Source organism: Centruroides vittatus, unplaced genomic scaffold (assembly GCF_030686945.1).
Source record: "Centruroides vittatus isolate TY-2023 unplaced genomic scaffold, ASM3068694v2 contig_1416, whole genome shotgun sequence".
Lineage (NCBI taxonomy): Eukaryota > Metazoa > Arthropoda > Arachnida > Scorpiones > Buthidae > Centruroides > Centruroides vittatus.
Window position 1 is genome coordinate 535,134 of NW_027120889.1, and position 19,050 is coordinate 554,183.

Sequence of the window (19,050 nt, forward strand, 5' to 3'; positions counted from 1 at the left end):
CACGAATTCGTCGATGTCATTTATATTACGTGAATTAACGATTCACATTATATAAATGACATTATTAATTATTAATCAATTTTAATTAATAATTGTGAGATAAGCAGAGGGTCAGGGGTTAAATCTCGCTGACCACTTACTCTGCACTGGTTGGCGAAACCCGATATCTTTGTCGTTGGATGGCTAGGAGGGCAAAAAGTGAGTGGGGAGGCCGTTTAGGAGTTCTTTTGGTGGCTAAGACAGGTGGATTACTTGAACAATTAACAAAATAACGTTTATTATACACTAACCCACGATACAAATAGCTAAACCTATGATTATATGCGGTTACATGAGGTTAATATACACTCCTATGGGGCGGCTGACCTTCTGACCTAGCTCTGTCGCACTTCCGCGGAGAGAGAGTTTACAAGAAACTTTATAGCTACCTCGAAATTCACAGTAGCTGACGTTCATTCGATGGAGAGAGAGGAATTCGGAGGGAATTGGATCTTCTTTCCGTTGACTTGTATGGGCCGGGACAGTCCGTTTATGGAGGTCCGTAGAACTTGGCACCTGGTCACTAATTCATTGATTTGACTTTATATGGGACGACTGCCCGGAATTTCGGTGTCTCCACCTTTTATACCCGATGCCTGGGAAAATGATCATGTGATCGACTATTGACAAGTCGAAGGTTAATTCCCAGCATAAATTTCTTCGATGACGTTAATTACAGCTGCTCTTCTTTCACAATGAGATGTTTTCTTTTTGACACCTTGTTAAAATTCCTCTCCGTTTGTTTATAGAGAACGTCATTCGATCCGTTTTAGTGCGATGTTTTTTTTTTCTAACAATCGCTGTAGGAAATAAATTTACAAAGTCGGGATTTTTTGGGCGATATTCGCTCCTTTTCCCGCTCAGGCTTGTAGAGAGACCCGCGGGCTCACATAATGTTAATTAAATATATACAGATGGAACCTGAATATACACTTCTCAAAAATGAAATCTCAAGAAGAAGTGCGTTTAGCCACGTGCAAATTGCAGGACCGGTAGAGGTGACAGAGATATGCAAATGATTAAGTTTGCGTACGCATCGGGTCGCGTCGTACCCTTTCGCCACGTGCATGTGACATTCGAAACCGCCCGTCGTCGTCAACTGATGCCTCTTTGTCCACTCAAATCATTTGCAGCAGGTTGCATGAAGTCGGGCTGCACGCACAGCAATTGGCAACGGGGGTACGTACTATTAACCGTTGCAATTCTGGCGTGGTATCGTCATCATCGCAACTGGACCATCGAATGGCATCGGGAATTGTTTACGAATGAATCCTGCTTCTGTCTGTGGAGGAATGACGGCCGTGGACGGGTGTGGCGATATTCCGGGGAAAGCTACGTGCCAGCCCTTTTCACCGAACGTCACACCGGGCATCATGATTTAGGGAGGCAAGGACGACGCCAGCTAATGAATAAGGGGGGAGCAAGATGATGTAAATTGATAGAGAATATGAATTGTATGTAGGTAAAATAGAAACGATTCATAAAGTTTTAATCATTTACTATGTACCGGAAAAAAAATATCTCAAATAAAACATTTTCTTTAACTTACAAGAAGCCTAAGAAGATTATTTTAATTAAAACTTAGCAGTTAAATAACTTTTTCGAATTTCTAGGGGAGGGCAACTGCCCCTCTGCCCCTCCCCCTGGCGACGCCCTTGAACAGACATAAAATGGTCGGAGTAGTAGGCCCAAAATAACTATATAAGTATGTGAGAAAATTGAATGTACAAACATGTGCTAGATTTCACATAGTTAATAGCATTCGTCCTATTACCATACAATAAAATTTTATTATTTGGTATTGTTGCCACTGTATATATTTCAGAATGGTAATACGATAATTAATAAATAAATAAAATGGTATAAGGAAGTATGTTCTATCATATATGTATATTTTTGAATCATCTGACAATAAGATTTATTTGTTGTTAGAGAATCTTAAGGTTACGTTATGCGATAAGAAGCTATTCACTGCTATAAGCGTCACTAACGAATAGACAACTTTTGATGATAAATGGTAGAAATGTGACAAAATTAATCCTCCTTCGCCTACAACACAAACGATTTCTTTTCTTGAGTTCGATGACAATTTAACTGAAGATGCATAAAAAGCAATATAACTCGCACGAAGTCAGTTCTTTTTTCGAATTCGATCCAAATTGCCCCGGTTAGTAGATTAATGTGACAGCTTACTTTTCTAGTAGACACCGGATAAACGGTATTTTTATAGAGTGGTCTCTCCCGGAAAAAACGGGCTTCACCACCACCCATTTTATTGTGGGCCTAGACAAACCCATGATGGTTTTCTCAATCCACATTCCTAGTAGTCAAAAATGGAAAAAGAAATAAACGTACTGTGCATGCTTATATTTTTTATAAGTATGTGTTTAAAATTGAAAAATTATATAAAGAGTGAAAGACTGGAACTTTCACAAGTCTCCGTTCTACATGATTAAATTGAATTCTGTACTTACTAATAATTTAATTCTAACAATATTTCTCTTGTATTCTAAATAAATAAAATTAAATTTTCACTTACCGAATCGAAATACGAAAATATAGCATTCCTCCTGGTCAGGTTTTGATAACATTTGCAAAATATCCATGTTCAAAAGATGCTCCAACTTGGAAGGAAGAAGATTCTTGAAACACTGCGGATAGTTCACTCTCGTGTCATAATAATTCCTAAGTAACTGAAGGAAACTTTCTAATAATGTATTTGAAACTTTACAAATACAAAGAAACATGTACATTTTCTGTAGATTTATATATTTTGACAACCTGCTATTGTGTGAACAACGTAATTGGTTCCATGCAACATTCTTATTACAATTGAGAGAATTAACGAAATTGTCAATTCTGATAATTAAATATGTTAATATAGTATGTAAACTTTAGCAACAATCTATGTATATCATGACAAGCTCTGCCAATTTTGGACCTATAACTGATCCTATGCTAGTTTCTGCTTTTTGTGTACAGAATTTTCATTCTGTGATGAAATAATTACTGGCAGAGCTTGTCATGATATGCATAGACCAAGAAATCAATATCACAGACATAAAATTTTACATAAGATACGTAGACGACATAATTATATTATACGACCGAACAATACTAAAAATAGAGGGAATAGAACACAGGATAAATAAACTAAATAATGAAATTTAATTTACGATAGAAAATGAAACCAACACAGAAATAAACTACTTTGACATATTGATAAAACGAAGAGTAGAAAAGGTAGAATATAACCCATATAAAAAAACCAAGCGGAATCCAAAAAGTCATAAATTACAATTCAAATACTCCACAATCTATAAAAGAAACATATTTAGTATGGAATATAAAAAAATCATAAAGAGAACAAGTACAACACAAAATAGAAATAAGTATATCAAAAAACTAAAAGCTAAATTTCAATTAAACAGTTACCAGAATTGAATGATACAAAAATGGCAAAGTAAATTCAAAAATAAGAATCAGCAAATAGAACGAAAAAACAGACATGAAATGTATAGCTTTCCCTTATATGAAAAGCTTGTCATAAGAAATAAATAAAGACCTTAACAAAGTAAATATAAAAGTTCCTGGAACTTATGAAACCCTTGCATATGTTAATAGATGGTTAGTAATGCGACTGGGGGAAATTAAATCCAGAGTGGTTCCCAGTTGCCTTCTCTGGTGTGCGATGTTACGCGAGGAGAAATGCCTTCCGGGTAATCTTGTATGGAAAACTGCCCCCTATTCAGGTATTACAAACCTGGAGAAAACCAGGAAAACTCCACGTGGCCAGCGCGGCGCGAACCCGCGACCGAACTTCTAGCGTTTAGCAAGAAAACCGCTCGTCCACTGGTGCGCAAGATTATTACAATAAAGTTACTGATATTATCAACAGCAATAGTAATAATAATAGTAATAACAATTACAAAGATTAATTTATCGTGTAAATGTTTTTGAAGAAATTCAAATATGCAAACGAGATTAAACAGAAACTTGTCAAGAGTATGTGTAGATGTTAGGTGTTAAGTCAAGAAACTTTAATTATAGTAGTACTTTTAACTGTGAATACATTTTACACTTTAAAAGTATTTTAACATTAACACACTTTAACTGTAAATAAGTAATTGTAAACATAATGTATACACGTTTACACCACCTACAAGAAATCCCGGAAGTCATGGTACTGTACGTTGTAATTTATTAAAAATACAAACATTTTGTAATATGAGAAATTCATGTAGACGACGGAAGAGGGCTTATACCCGAAACGCGTATCGGATATTAGGATATAGGATATTCCGAATAAAGATGATATCAGAATTGCCCAGAAGTCCATCTATGCATCTAGTCGTGACAATAAAAACAGATAAAAGAAGACACTGTCTTAGATTACACAACAGGTAATTCTGACAAATTACATTTAAACAATGTAAAATACACTATAGAATAATAAAAATTAGTCTTCTTCTCTCCTTCCTGAGGCTGCACAGAATGAAACATAGGATATGGATTTATACAATAAACCACATTAACTGTTTTAATTTTAGTAGCTTTGAAAAACATATTACGTTGTCAAGTAGTTTAAAAATCCAGCAACGCGTTGCTTAACTTTCCCGGCAACATTTCGTGGTGTAATATGTTATTATATTTTATTTTTAAAAATTTTATATTTTTTACTATTTTAAAATAAAAAAAGCTTAATTTTCAGAATAGGGATGAATTTCATAAAAATTGTAAATGCTAGTAATAAGTAAAATAGACATTAAGTCTGACCCAACTGGAGACACACACGACCTTCGTTATTTCCACACTCCGTAGCCTTTTTACCACTAAAATTTAACAGCAACAATCCCTCTAATACTCAAAAATTCTTGCAAATTTTAAGATATTTTAAACAAAAAAGTCAGAACTTATTAAAATTCGAAGACAGTGAACCAAACTGTGTTACACAAACACATAAATTTGTTCTTATTTCTCGGCGTTTCAAGGTGCCCTGATTCCAAAAATATAATTAACTTGGGGGGATAATTCTTTCACCGATGGCCACACTTTCCCTCTCTTATATCTAACAGCCAGAAATGTAAAAATACATTTAATTATAGTCGTATGTCCAAGTTTATCCTTTGATTTTTTACAACATTTAACATTTCAAGTGTCATAGCTTTTCCTACATATAAACATTACAGAAACTTACAAAATTTCATATACAAGGTAAACAAAAAATACTTTAAATACAAAAAACAGGTAACAATTCAATTCTAATTTTTACAGAAAAACAATAAATCAATTGTGCAATTGTTGGAGTCAACAATTCAGTCGCATATTCGCAAACGATCCATCTAGACGCGGGAAAGAGTATCGGAAAGATAAAGGAATAATAATTTATATTACAGTGAAGTTTTACGTTGTGGATCCAATCTCATAAAGAAAATGCACATTTTTGAGTTTAGTTATTTGAAAGAGAAGCCTTACAGACGCGAATACTGCGGCAAGATGTTTAATACGGCATCTGCGTTACAACCACACATTAATAACGAACAGACACATCGAAGTAACAGTGCTGGTCCAAGTGTTTCATTTAAGTATGAAAAGTACGAAGAGCTTTTGATGGACTTGTTTGATAATGAACGTAACAGATGCCAATATTGCGGCAGGATGTTTAGATCTGAATTAGAGTTACAGGAGCACATTAAGAAAGAACATTCAGGCCAAAGTAACACTGCAGGTTCAAGTGTTTCATTTAAGTATGAAGAGTACGAAGAGTTTTTAATGGACGTGTTTGATAATGAACGTAACAGATGCCAATATTGCGGCAGGATGTTTAGATCTGAATTAGAGTTACAGGAGCACATTAAGAAAGAACATTCAGGCCAAAGTAACACTGCAGGTTCAAGTGTTTCATTTAAGTATGAAGAGTACGAAGAGTTTTTAATGGACGTGTTTGATAATGAACGTAACAGATGCCAATATTGCGGCAGGATGTTTAGATCTGAATTAGAGTTACAGGAGCACATTAAGAAAGAACATTCAGGCCAAAGTAACGGTGCTGGTTCGGATGGATCGTTTAAGTACGAAAAGAATTTGATGGGCGTGTTTGATAATGAGCGTAACAGATGCCAATATTGCGGCAGGATGTTTAAATCTGAATTAGAGTTACAGGAGCACATTAATAAAGAACATTCAGGCCAAAGTAACGGTGCTGGTTCGGATGGATCGTTTAAGTACGAAGAGTACGGAATAACATGCGGAGAACCTTTTAATGCAGATCACAGCATTATTCTCTATGATTCTACTTTCTGTGTACGTATTGAAATATTCATTTTATCCTTTCTTCAATACTGAAAAGTTATATTGATACTTCTAATTATTACTGAGTGTTATTTTTTATATTACTATCACTATTTACTATTTCGGTGAATATTAAAAGGTTCTCGAACCACAGTGTCACTTTTCTGAGTTTTCTTCTTTGTCCAGCAGTTAAATTTTTCTCCTTCGATGCACCGAATTGTAGATCATCCATGCGTTGCATTTCCTTTTATCATTAATCCACTTTCATAGAATTTTCGTGTTTACTGTCAAATTGTATATACCATGGTGTATATATATGGTACAACTGTAAAGTTTAGTTAATTTATGTATAAATTTTTTTTACAGGAAATGTTTGAGATATTTGAAAAATTGGGAAAAGTTCACGAAAAAACTGTAGAATTAAAATCAGAAAATAAAACTGCAGAAGAATGCTTCATAATTTTGAAAAAAATAAAAGAAGAAAAGGAAATAAAATGTAAAGGCGCAAAAAACAAACGAAGCAATGAAGCAGAACAAAAGCAAGATCCGGCAGGTCGTCAAGAAGTTTTTCCAGCAAGTGCACATAAAAACCCGGAGATTGGCAAATCTACAGATTAATTATAATTATTAAATTTGGCTTATTTCCGCAAAATTTACAAAGCGAATTCATTTGCAATTTGGCATTGCATAAATTTAACTTAATTTTAATGCGATGAAAACATTTTCTAAATTCGAAATTGTGCATGTTTATCAACGAAATTTACTCTAATAAAAATCCTTTCAATATTAATGCAAATGATTTCTTTTTTATAATTTTCTACATATCTATAACAAGAATTCTGTTGTGAACAGCAAACAATGTTTTATAAAACTAACCCAAAAATTAAGAGGAATTAAAAATGCTTAATGAATGATTTAAAATTAAAATTCAATGAGATCGGTATCCCTTTTGATTTTAATTTATCCAAATGCATTTCGCCTATTTTCTTCGGTTAACGACACTTTGTAAACTCTATATCGGTTTATATGGATTTCTCAATAATAAAGTCTATATTATCAAATCGAAAATATTATTTAATTGAATGATACAAGACAACATCCATATGCAATTATGTTTTTAAAAGTTTGAATAGCTTGAATGTTACTAAGTACTTAAAACTATGTGAACAACGATTAGACATTTTAACAGAATTACTGAATAAAGTATAAAATTTTATACAAGAAAATGGTATATATTTTTAGGTTAATGAGAAAATTACAATTACTTACTTCCCTTCTGAGTTCATCAGATATAAGTGGAAGGAAAACAGGCAAAAGAGCTTTCAATATTATATTTTAGGTTCACATAATGTACTGCCTTCTATTGAAGAGTATAGGATTCTTTCTATTTTGAAAAACAAATATACATATCATTCAACTAATTTTTTTAGTTCTTGTTTTAATTTTATTATATGTGATATATAATAACCTATATATTTATATTTTATAAATAGAGATACTTAAAAAAAAACTAAAAGTTTTGGAAAACTTATTGTTGTAAAGCCAACCTCTGTCTTATTCAACAATCTACATTTCTTCCATCTGCTAAAGTTGTGTGTACATATTATATAGAGAAGTACTGTATATAATTTATATCAGACTTATTCAGACGTGGGATTCATAAGTTTGAATTGTAATGTCTTAAAAATTAAGAGAAGGTCACAATTGTTGGACGACAGAGATTGATGGACTGTTGAGATTTCTCGTGAACAGTTAGCATAACAAGCTTTTTGGTAATTTAAAAGGGAACCATAAACAATGTTACATTTCACGTATAAATTCGCACAGTGTGTTTGTTTTTCCTCAATCTGAAGAACGGAGTTTGATAGGTGGACGTCAAGAACAGATACAAGAACGACGCCAGCCAATGAATAAGGGGGGGGCAAGATGATGTAAATTGATAGAGGATATGAATTGTATGTAGGTAAAATAGAAACGATTCATAAAGTTTTAATCATTTACTATGTACCGGAAAAGAAATATCTCAAATAAAACATTTTCTTTAACTTACAAGAAGCCTAAGAAGATTATTTTAATTAAAACTTAGCATTTAAATAACTTTTTCGAATTTCTAGGGGAGGGCTACTGCCCCTCTGCCCCTCCCCCTGGCGACGCCCTTGTAGGGAGGCATCATGTTCGATCAGTGGACAGCCCTAGTGCACATTTTCGGTACTCTGACAGCGGACCAGTACGTCACACGGATTGTGGGGCCTGTGGTTAGGCCACTGGTGCCAGCCGCACCCGACACGGTGTCCTAGCAAGACAATGCACGTCACATAGCAAACTCTCACCAGCCTGAACGCAGTTCACTTCCGGCGAGGTTGCCAACCAGGGAAGAATTTCCTTCCATTTAACATCCGTGGGATCTCGTGCGACGTGAGGTGCACCGGGAACCATCGCGCCACATACCATTGACGACATACGCGCCGCAGTGGATGCAGCTTGGCAAGAGATACTTCAGGCAATTAATGGTTATTAATTGCCTCATTGATAGTATGCCCCGCTGTAGCCCGTGGAGCCATATTCGTTACGAATAAACAGGTGTCTGTTGCATATCTTTATTTGATCTTTTAACCATTTGCATATCTCTATCACCTCTACCGGTCCTGCAATGTGCATGTGGCTACGCATATTCCTTTGTGGTGTTACGATTTCATTTTTTGAGGAGTGTACAAGTAAATAAAACAGTTCAAAACTAATATATAGTACATTCTTATTTTTTTATTGATTACAAGCTCTGGCACGTGTTTTAAGGATTCAATCAACGCACTAAGTACAATACAGTACTATACATGAGATCGGCACTTTCGCCATTATATTATATTTTCGTGGCTATTTTAGTGTGATATTTAGTTCTATATCATATTGAACTTAGATTATTTTATATCGTAGTTTTGGTTACGTTATTTCATTTTAATGAATATAAATTAAATCAATGACAGCTAAATGCTAGTTAATGGCAATTAAATTTTCTTTTTGAAAAATAGAGAAATTTCACATAATTCCACAAGATTACTCTCTTTATGCTTTTATTAACTGCTTAAATTTTGTATCGTAGTATAATAAATAAATAAATGTCTAAATATTATATTTTTGTGGCTATTTTAGTGTGATATTTAGTTCTACAGTAGTCACCACTAAACTTATACCAGGCCGCAGTTAACATATCATCCAATAAATAGGTTTAAAGTAAGTAGCTTTGATTCATTTTGCATGAATGTTTTACATAATTTAGATCAAATATACAGTAATTAATCTTTATTTTTGCTAAATATCAACTTGATATCTTGCAAGCTTTTGTTAACTTGCAATTGAGCCAGTCAAACTTGAGTCACAGGCATCAAAAAACATAGACCGCTACGTCACAATATCAATGAACATAGACCAGCCGACAATTTGTATTTAAATAACGTTACAATTGCAGTATTTCTGAAAGAATTGATTATTTTAACCCCACTTCAGCTTGCAGTAATCATGTAAATGATATAAGGTGCTTTTTTAGTTTTATTTGTTTAGAACCCTTGCATTTTGTCTACAATGACCAGCGGAAAAGCTGTTTCAGAAGATTTAAGGAATGCTATCATCGCTAAACAAAGTCGTGGCATGTCTGAGAGAGCTATTAGAAAAGAGCTAATGCTAAGTAAGACAACAGTGCACCAGATTATTGTTTATTACACTAACCACGGTCATGTTATACCTAGACATCAGCGAAAAACTTCAAAAGTTGATGATAGGAATTTTAAAAGAATCGTAAAAAACAACCGCCGTCCACACAGATATTGAATGTAACTATAATATGGAATGATAGAACTGAAATGAATGTATCTGTTTCGACAACACGCAGGAGACTGCAAGAAATGCATTTACAGTTCTATGTAGCACGTGAAAAACCTTTGTTAACAGTACATCAAAAGAAGAAACGGGTATAGTGAGCCAAAGAACACCCTTCCTGGTCTCAACAAAAGTGGCATGAAATTCTGTGGTCTGATAAATCAAACTTTTAATTATTAGCAACAGACAAAAGCAAACGTGTCATTCGATCTGCCAGTCAAGCTAATGAGCCATCGTTGTTATACCACTCAGTGGAGTTTCCTGCCAGCTTCATGGTTTGGGTATGTATGAGCGCCAGTGGTATGAGTCAGTTGACGTTTGTTGACAGAACACTTGCTTCAGAGCAATACATTAACATTCTACAACAGTATTTACTTCCTTCCATAGCAAAGCTATATCCAAATAGAACCTGCATTTTCCAGCAGGATGGGGCCACGTCATACAAGCAGAAAAACAAAACAGTGGCTTGCAGAAAAGAACATAGAAGTTCTTCCTTGACCATCCAACAGCCCAGATCTTTCACCAATTGGGAATGTATGGAACATTATGAAGAGACGTCTGCGAAAAATACACCCTCGGACAGTTGAAGAACTAAAAGCTTTTATTAATTGCTACCATCTTAACTATCTGGAATTCCATAACGGCAGATGAGTGTGAAAATCTAGTCAACAGCACGCTGAAATGTATGGAAGGTGTTTTGGCCGCAAAGGTGATGCAACAAAATATTAAACATGCAGTGGTCTATGTTCATTGACGGGGTGACGCAGTGGTCTATGTTTTTTGATGCCTCTGACTCAAGTTTGACTGGCTCAATTTTGTTAATCCTGCAAGATATCAAGTTGATATTTAGCAAAAATAAAGATTAATTACTGTATATTTGTTCTAAATTAGGTAAAACATTCATGCAATGAATCAAAGCTACTTTTTTAAACCTATTTATTGGATGACATGTTAGCTGCGGTCTGGTCTAAGTTCAGTGTTGACTACTGTATGTACTGTACATTCTTTTTCAAAAACAGAGCTATAATTTATACGAAGTCCATGTTATATCAAAATTTGACTTACGACGGCTCGCTTAATAACGGTTTTTTAGGAACCAATTATTAAAGAAAAAATTCCAGGAACGAGTTGCTTAACTTTCCCCGTAACATTTGGTGGCTCCATCTATTATCATATTTTAGTTTTAAAACTTTTTATATTTTTAAGTATTGTAAAATGACAAAAAGCTTAATTTTCAGGGTAAGGATAGGTTTTAATTTTTTAAAAAAATGTAAAAGCTAATAATGAATAAAATCGTAATTAAGTCTGATTCTACTAAAGATACGATATCCTTTATCTCCCCACCCTTCGACCTTTAATCAGCAAAATTTAATAGCCTTAATCTCCACAATAAACAAACCTCCTTGCAAAATTTGAGAAATTTTCGACAAAAAGAACAAGAGTTATTAAGCTTCAAAAACGTGTGGACAAAATTGTGCCAGACACACACACACACTAACATCAATGCATACAGAAAAATACCTCGATTTCTTTTTATATTTTTTTTTTTTTTTTTTTTTTTTTTTTTGCATTTCTCGATGTTTCAAGGTATCCTGAGTAAAAATCTCAATGTAAAAATCTTGGAGATCATTTCTTGACCGATCGCCATACTTTCCCACTGTTTTAAATGTTTAAAACCAGGAAAGTAATGTTTAACATTTACATCGATACTTAAATATTATTAAACGATAAGAAAACAATGTCACACTTTTAAAAATTATAAGTTTTTTCTACACTACTTATTCGAACTGTATACCTAGCTTAATAAACCTTTTATCACTCATTTCCAACCAACTCCTCCCTCCACTTAAAGCATCAGGCACAGGCAACTATTCTTCAACTCTAAAAATATCGTACAAAGTACAACCGCCCCTTATTCACCTAAAGCCCACCCCTCAAAAGTCCGAGCAACGCTGAAAACACTCAGCTAATAATTAATAATTAATCAATACATTAAAAAAATATTCCGTACTTTCATTAAAATATGTAGAAATAGAGCCCCATATCTCCTCCAGAGCAAAACCTTAATTACTCCACTGCCGCAAATAATACTACAATGAGCTGATAAAAACTCGAATCTCATACATAAATAGATTAAAATATTTCAATAAAACAATCAAACTACACTGTATTTTTACGAATATTGATTAATACAGTCTTGGTTATAGTTCAGCAGCATCACCTATATACAAGGTATAAACAATTGCTCCGTTCGTTTCGTTCAGAAAGTACACTTCATCTGTTCAGTTTTACTACGAACAAGTTTAAAGACTGACATCGACCGAACCAACAAACCTAGGAATAGAAAACAGAACGCGAACTGTACACGAAAACATTATATGCTGTTCGATTGGTCCGCCAAAGGTATGACGTGGAGCGACGTCAAAGCAACGATCGCACGATCAATACCCGAACTAGCGACTGTTGTACGAATTTAGAGTGATGTGACGTAACACGAGACGAATTCGCTTTGTAATCGATTAATTCTCGTCTAATGTGACACGTGAAGCAAAATCGAGTCGATTTCGTACGATAATCGCTTCGACACGTGACCTTGAACGTTGATTGGGACACAAGACACAATTTTATTTGTAGCAACATTTGCATGCAATTTAAAAATGGACGTTAGCTCGTTACAATATGTCATTCGCGATAGATGGACTATTGTAGAAGAAAGTCTTTTAATAACTTTTCATAAAGGTGAGTATTTTAATAACTATGTACTGTACACGGCTATTGTTTTAATAATTTATAATAAAATCTCAAATTATTATTATTATTATTATTATTTTTTTTTTTTTCAGAAAATCGGTTGCTTTGGGATCCAGTACACGACGATTATTATAACAGACAGAAAAGAAATAGTCTATTAAAGGAATTTTGTGAATTAATATTAAGAGATTTTCAGAAAAAAGTTGATGGTAAATAAATCAAAAATTCTTTAAATACAGTTTATAATGATAAAAATTACCATTAATATCTTTCCAAGTTATGATGATACTTATTTTTGTAGGCACATTTTCAGCTTATGATACTTATTTTTGTAGGCACATTTTCAGCTATATATATATATAACACATGGGCAGTCAAAAAGTTCCTGGAATTATTGTACAGCACTGTAATAAGTAAACCAGTGATGTGCCCAGAGGAGAGCCAAGGGGCCCTGGCACCTTCCAAAGAAAATGGAAATAAACACTAAAAAATTTTCCATAAATCATTACCAAATTAATATTTGTTTGCTTTTATTTATATTGTGTTGTGCCTTCTATTTCTATACTACTAATGAATTAGTAATCACATAAGGCAGGAATTTTATAATTTTATTGAATTCACATTAAAAAGTTTTTCTGCCTGTTTAACTCAACTCCCCAAGATTAAATCCTGAGTGGACCACTGATGGAAACACTTATCTAATCACTTTCAATAATTGCCCTTCGGCACACACATTGCTTGCCTGATCAATCCTGCCATTGTCTGAAGCACTGTTAGGTTTCTTTTGGAATATTCGGGAGTTTGACTGTCATCGAAGTAGTACAAACTCATGGTTCATATTGCTTTGACAGAGTTACTGGTCATTTCTATATGCAAATTTTGCATAGATTGCAAGATGCAGTTCAGAAAACAGAGTGACGGGTGGCAGAGAGAGCATCAGGATAACATACTGAGTCATTTGTTGCTTGCTGTGCAGTAATTTTGCTAATGGTTTCATATTCTTTTGCTATTTGCAATGCTCATAGTGCAATGCTATTTATTCACTTACTGATACAGATCACCTTCTCTATTATTATTACTTGCAAACAGCGCCGTAACTAACCTTTTATGCGCCCGTGCGAGCTTCTGTAACTATGCCCCAAAACTTGGTCCAGGTCATTTCTGCACCCTGTGCCTGGGCATCGCCCTAGTTACAACACTGCTTGCAAATTATTAAAATTCATATTAATGATGATTCAGATGTCGATTTTAATAAATTTAAATCGAAAACTTTCAAATAACATAGATTTTTTATAATAGAATTATAAAAATAAAGCTCTACTTTTATTGTATAATATAACTATAATCATTATTGATTTTAAATAACATTAAATTTTATTGTCAACAGTTTTATGATGAGCATCATTCAAATATTTCAATTAAATTAACAGATAAGAATCATACCATTTCTTTATCATTTTATCATAAATTTGGTAACTGAACATCCCATTTTAGACCATTATGTCTTGATGCCCCAAGAACACCTTTGAAGTGGGCATTCGTCTCATTTTTGCGAATGTCACGAACCTGAATTCATAGGCTTATATATATATAATTAAAGGGAACAAGATTCCTGCGACAAATCCTATCTGTAATATTTAATCTTGAAAAAGTTATTGCACAGAAAAGAAAATTGGGAAATGATAAACTGCATATATTTTTTCACTTCATTTTCTATATTAATTTCTATGACACATACTGTGAATATCTGAATAAATGGACTGATCAGTTTGAAGAAGTAAAAGTAAAGTGATGTTTATTAAAATTTAAAATAATATAATATTCAAAAATATTGAAAAAAAAATTAAGAAAACTCTTTGATGTAAGTTTCTGAATTCATTATATAATATTGATAATTATACTGCCGAAAGCTGTTATGATTAGTTAATTCAGCTCTACGCATTTGGTAATCACTGAATTCTGAGCAAACATTTAGCCAACACTGAGTAATGCGGATGATTTACTCGTGACTAATATTTGGTACTTCCCACTCCTTGACAGTATATTATGCCGAATCAAAGAGACGAGCAGGCAATTATTTGGCAATCGGTGAATATCAAATGTGTGGAGCCACCTTGAAATGAAAGGAATATATTAAAACGAATTTAACAAATGAGAAACATGTTATTAGTGATTAACAAGAGAATATTTTTGCTTTTGTTCTAAGAAAGAATTTTATATATTAATAAGTTATGTAATTTGCAGTTTATTTAATTGATATAAGAAGATAACAATTGCATTTCACATACAAACACATTTTAAAAAATTTTCTTAATAAAATCCTATTTTGTGATAAAATAATTATGGTTACCTTATCGGAAAGACTATTTATTTTTCTAGTTGAAGATATTAAAAAGAAGTGGAAGAATCTACGGACAACATTTGTTCGTGAATTAAGAAGAATCAGGAAGATTCCAACAAATTCACCATCACGTTCTACAGCTTCATCCAGATGGTGCCATTTCAAAGAAATGCTCTTCCTAAATGATATTGTTTCTGAAGAAAGTAGAGATTCATTAGAAAATTTAAATGTAGGCCTATATATCCTAATTTAAACTTGTTCATTTCTGTGAACAATTGATTACAATAGTTTCTTTTTTTTCTAGACATCAGATTCACAAAATCTGGAAGATGAGGTTAATGATTTTGGCCATTCATCACCTTCCTCACCTAATGTTCCTTCAATTAATAATTATAATAATAATAACAACAACAACAATTTAAGTAACAATCTTATCAAGAAACAGAAGAAAAAACTTTTATCTGAAATACTAGAAAATGCACGGGATGTATTAGTTAATCTAATAGAACGTTCCAAGTGTTCTAGAGATGGAATTGATAGTTTTGGAGAACATGTGATTGCAACTCTAAGAAAATTATCCATTGTACAACAACAATATGCAATGCTAGATATTCAAAAAGTTCTTACAGAGTATATAGCTAAAAACTGTGAGTAGTTTGTAGATATAGTTAAAAACTTAAATTTGTAAATAAATATGCAGTTTTTATAATATATCTTCTTATTAAATTATTTAAAAACAATTCTTGTATGCTATAATAAGAATCTCATTTCTAACAAATCTTTTAAAATATCTTCCTATGGTAAATACTGGGTGATCATAATTAAAATACCACAGAGGAGGGAGGCCACATTACTGCGGCAGTTAGCAAGGAGGCACTTGACCACCGTCCCTAACCTACGTGATATCGAGAATGAAGCTAACTCACTTTTGTCATTACCATTCTTTTCATAAAGTAGATTCACAAGAAATACATTCTGGCAAAGTGATGCCAATTTGTAGCTGATAAGAATAATATTGTATTCAACAGCACTTTTACATCCATAACATTGTTTTGCATAAGTACATAGGATATAACTAACTGATTTTTCATTGTTTGCAGCATGAAAAGTGTCATAGTGATGAGTTTTGGTACTAATTTTTGTTTTTTTGAAAATATCTTTCATCCATATCCTGAAATGTCACCGTACAAAATTAGGTTGCATTTGGATTACTAAATATCTCTGTAGACAGTATTGAATAAGGGTGCTTTAATTATATAAAGGAGGATTAATTTATTATAATGCATAAATACTTCTGTCACTTACCGTCTATTCCGGTGTATAAGACTACTTTTTAACCCAGGAAGATCTTCTCAAAAGTCTGAGATTGTCTTATACACCGGGTGTCGTATTATAGGGCGAGTATATCCCAAACTCTATATTTTAACTGTAAAAGTTGGGGGTCGTCTTATACGCCGGAATATGTGGTAATTAAATAAATAATGGACCATTGAGTGAATTTACGCATAGATCTTCATATAAGAACAGTTTAACATCATATATTATTTCTAAACCAGAGGTAGGAACCTATACAATGTCGTACATGATCCCTTTAAATAGGATGTGGCATTCTAATTAAAAAATTCACTACCTCTATTCTAAATACTGTATTAAGATGGAAAACTCATCAGGAAGTTTATGTATCTCATCCTCAATGATATGTTGTATTATTCCACATGATTTCCAATGCTTCTCTGCAGTATCTTTTCTCTGAAAATTTAAAATACTGGAATTGCACTTTTGTTAAAAGTTTTATCTAAGTTCTGAATGCTTTGTTTGATTTCACTATTAAAAAATCTTTTAAAAAAGGTGCATCACAAGATATGGGGTTTCATTAAATCATTCTGACTGTTCAAAGGTCAAATTATCATAACAGAGCTGAAACTGTATTCTATTATCATATTGTTCCAAAACTCTATTCCGACTAGGACCAGAAGTATAAGACTGGCTTGGTCTTTCTGGTTATATGTTACGTATCTAATTTACAGTTGCTTTTAATCTGTAATGAAGTTTTAATTTTAAAATTCATACAATAATTTAATTTCTAAATATTTGTTGCCAATTTCAATTGTTGTTAACTATCAGTTATAAAATCTCATGCCCATTTTTTTTTTTTTTTTTTGACTAGCCATATTTATTTGATTCTAAGCTGCACCTCAATTTCTCGACAGGTTTTTGTGAAAAAAATAAAAAATACTAGTGGTGAGATTTATTTAAAGTTTAAAAAGAAATGAGAAATTACAAGGAATGAAGAATTCATTTATAAAAATTCTTAAATACTTAAGATTTACTTTAATTGCTCTCACTATCACAGATGACTTTGGAACAGGTGCTGGTGTCATCATTTTCCCAAACCAAGTTGTCGTCTATCCCATCCATTGCATTTGTAATGCAGCATTTTTTAAAGGAATGAATTATTTCACTGGGAGCTCTTTCCAGGTGACAGATACCCATTCTGCAATTTTTGAAACGCTCGCCTTTTTAATTTTCCCAGAACAGTTAAAGCATCGTTTTCCAAATGTAACCATTTTTGTATTCTTTTCTTACGTAGTTCTTAAAAGGCTTGTTGATACAAACATCAATCAGCTGAAGTTGTCATACTGCCAGAGATTACCACCAATTCAGAAATTTTTGGTCTCAATTTATTTTTTAAAGAGTTAAAACACCCCAAAATACTACAAAATAAGCAATCTAATATTATCCTATGGCAGATTGATGATCATGTATGAAAAAAAGCATCTCGACTAAAATCTACTGGTTGGATTATGATGAAATTAGGACAGGTGAAAGTAGACATGATATAGATTTATGGTACTTTAAAAAATTGTTTTTAAAGATGACTAAACTTTACCTGAAATGTAAACATCATCCATTTTTGGAGACATTAAAATGGCAGAAAAAGTGTAGCCTACAGTCGAATGAATACAATATTTCTCTTATAACTTCTCATAACCACAAATTATCATAAAAAATTAGCAACAATAGAAAGTTGTGAATAAAACAAACAAGGTTCTGCAATATGTCCTACTGTAGTTACAGATTTCAATTCACTGTTTTGTTGTCTAGCTTATAAATGACCATAAATTTCAAGAAAACAAATGAACAGATGACAAACTGGTCATGTTTTGATGCCATGTTTTTGTATTATTTGCAGTTTGTTTGTGTAGGTTTAAGAGGTGTATCAATTTGTATGAAGCGTCTATAAGCTTTACACAAGACCTCTTATCACACATTGAAACATATGATACAACATCAATATACAGGTACTCCTCACTTTACGACCGAGTTCCGTTCCGACAACTACGTCGTTAAGCAAGGAGCTTGCACCAGGAATATAGGATCGTAAAATTATGCAACAAACTTCAAATTTATTCATAAAAAGACTATTATAGTATGCTATTAGCCTATTATAGTACGCTTAGAGCGCATGTCACCATTCGCCACTGACCGACACTCAAGCCGAGAAAGGGGATTCCCTGAATTGCAGGTCGAAACTCGATTGGTCGTTAAGCAGATAGGTCGTAAAGTGAGGAATACCTGTATATATGTATATCTACACAAATACATTATATCAGCTGATTTTGGGACGTGCGAGCAAAAAGTTTGAGAAACGCCATTATAGAAGTAATTTTCGATAATAATAAAGTTTTGTACGGTAAATATTTATATTCTGAAACTAATACTAGTAAAATTACATATAAAGTAAGGCATCACATTAA

At 33.0% G+C, this 19,050-nt stretch overlaps 1 protein-coding gene across 1 annotated transcript; it reads left to right on the top strand.

Moving 5' to 3' along the window:
* The first annotated feature begins 5,472 nt into the window (after positions 1-5,472).
* LOC136968214 (zinc finger protein 59-like) lies at positions 5,473-6,193 on the top strand. Its single transcript, XM_067262196.1, has 2 exons — positions 5,473-6,130; positions 6,174-6,193. Exons 1-2 carry the CDS (start codon positions 5,473-5,475, stop codon positions 6,191-6,193), a joined length of 678 nt encoding a protein of 225 aa, XP_067118297.1.
* The last annotated feature ends 12,857 nt before the right edge of the window (positions 6,194-19,050 follow it).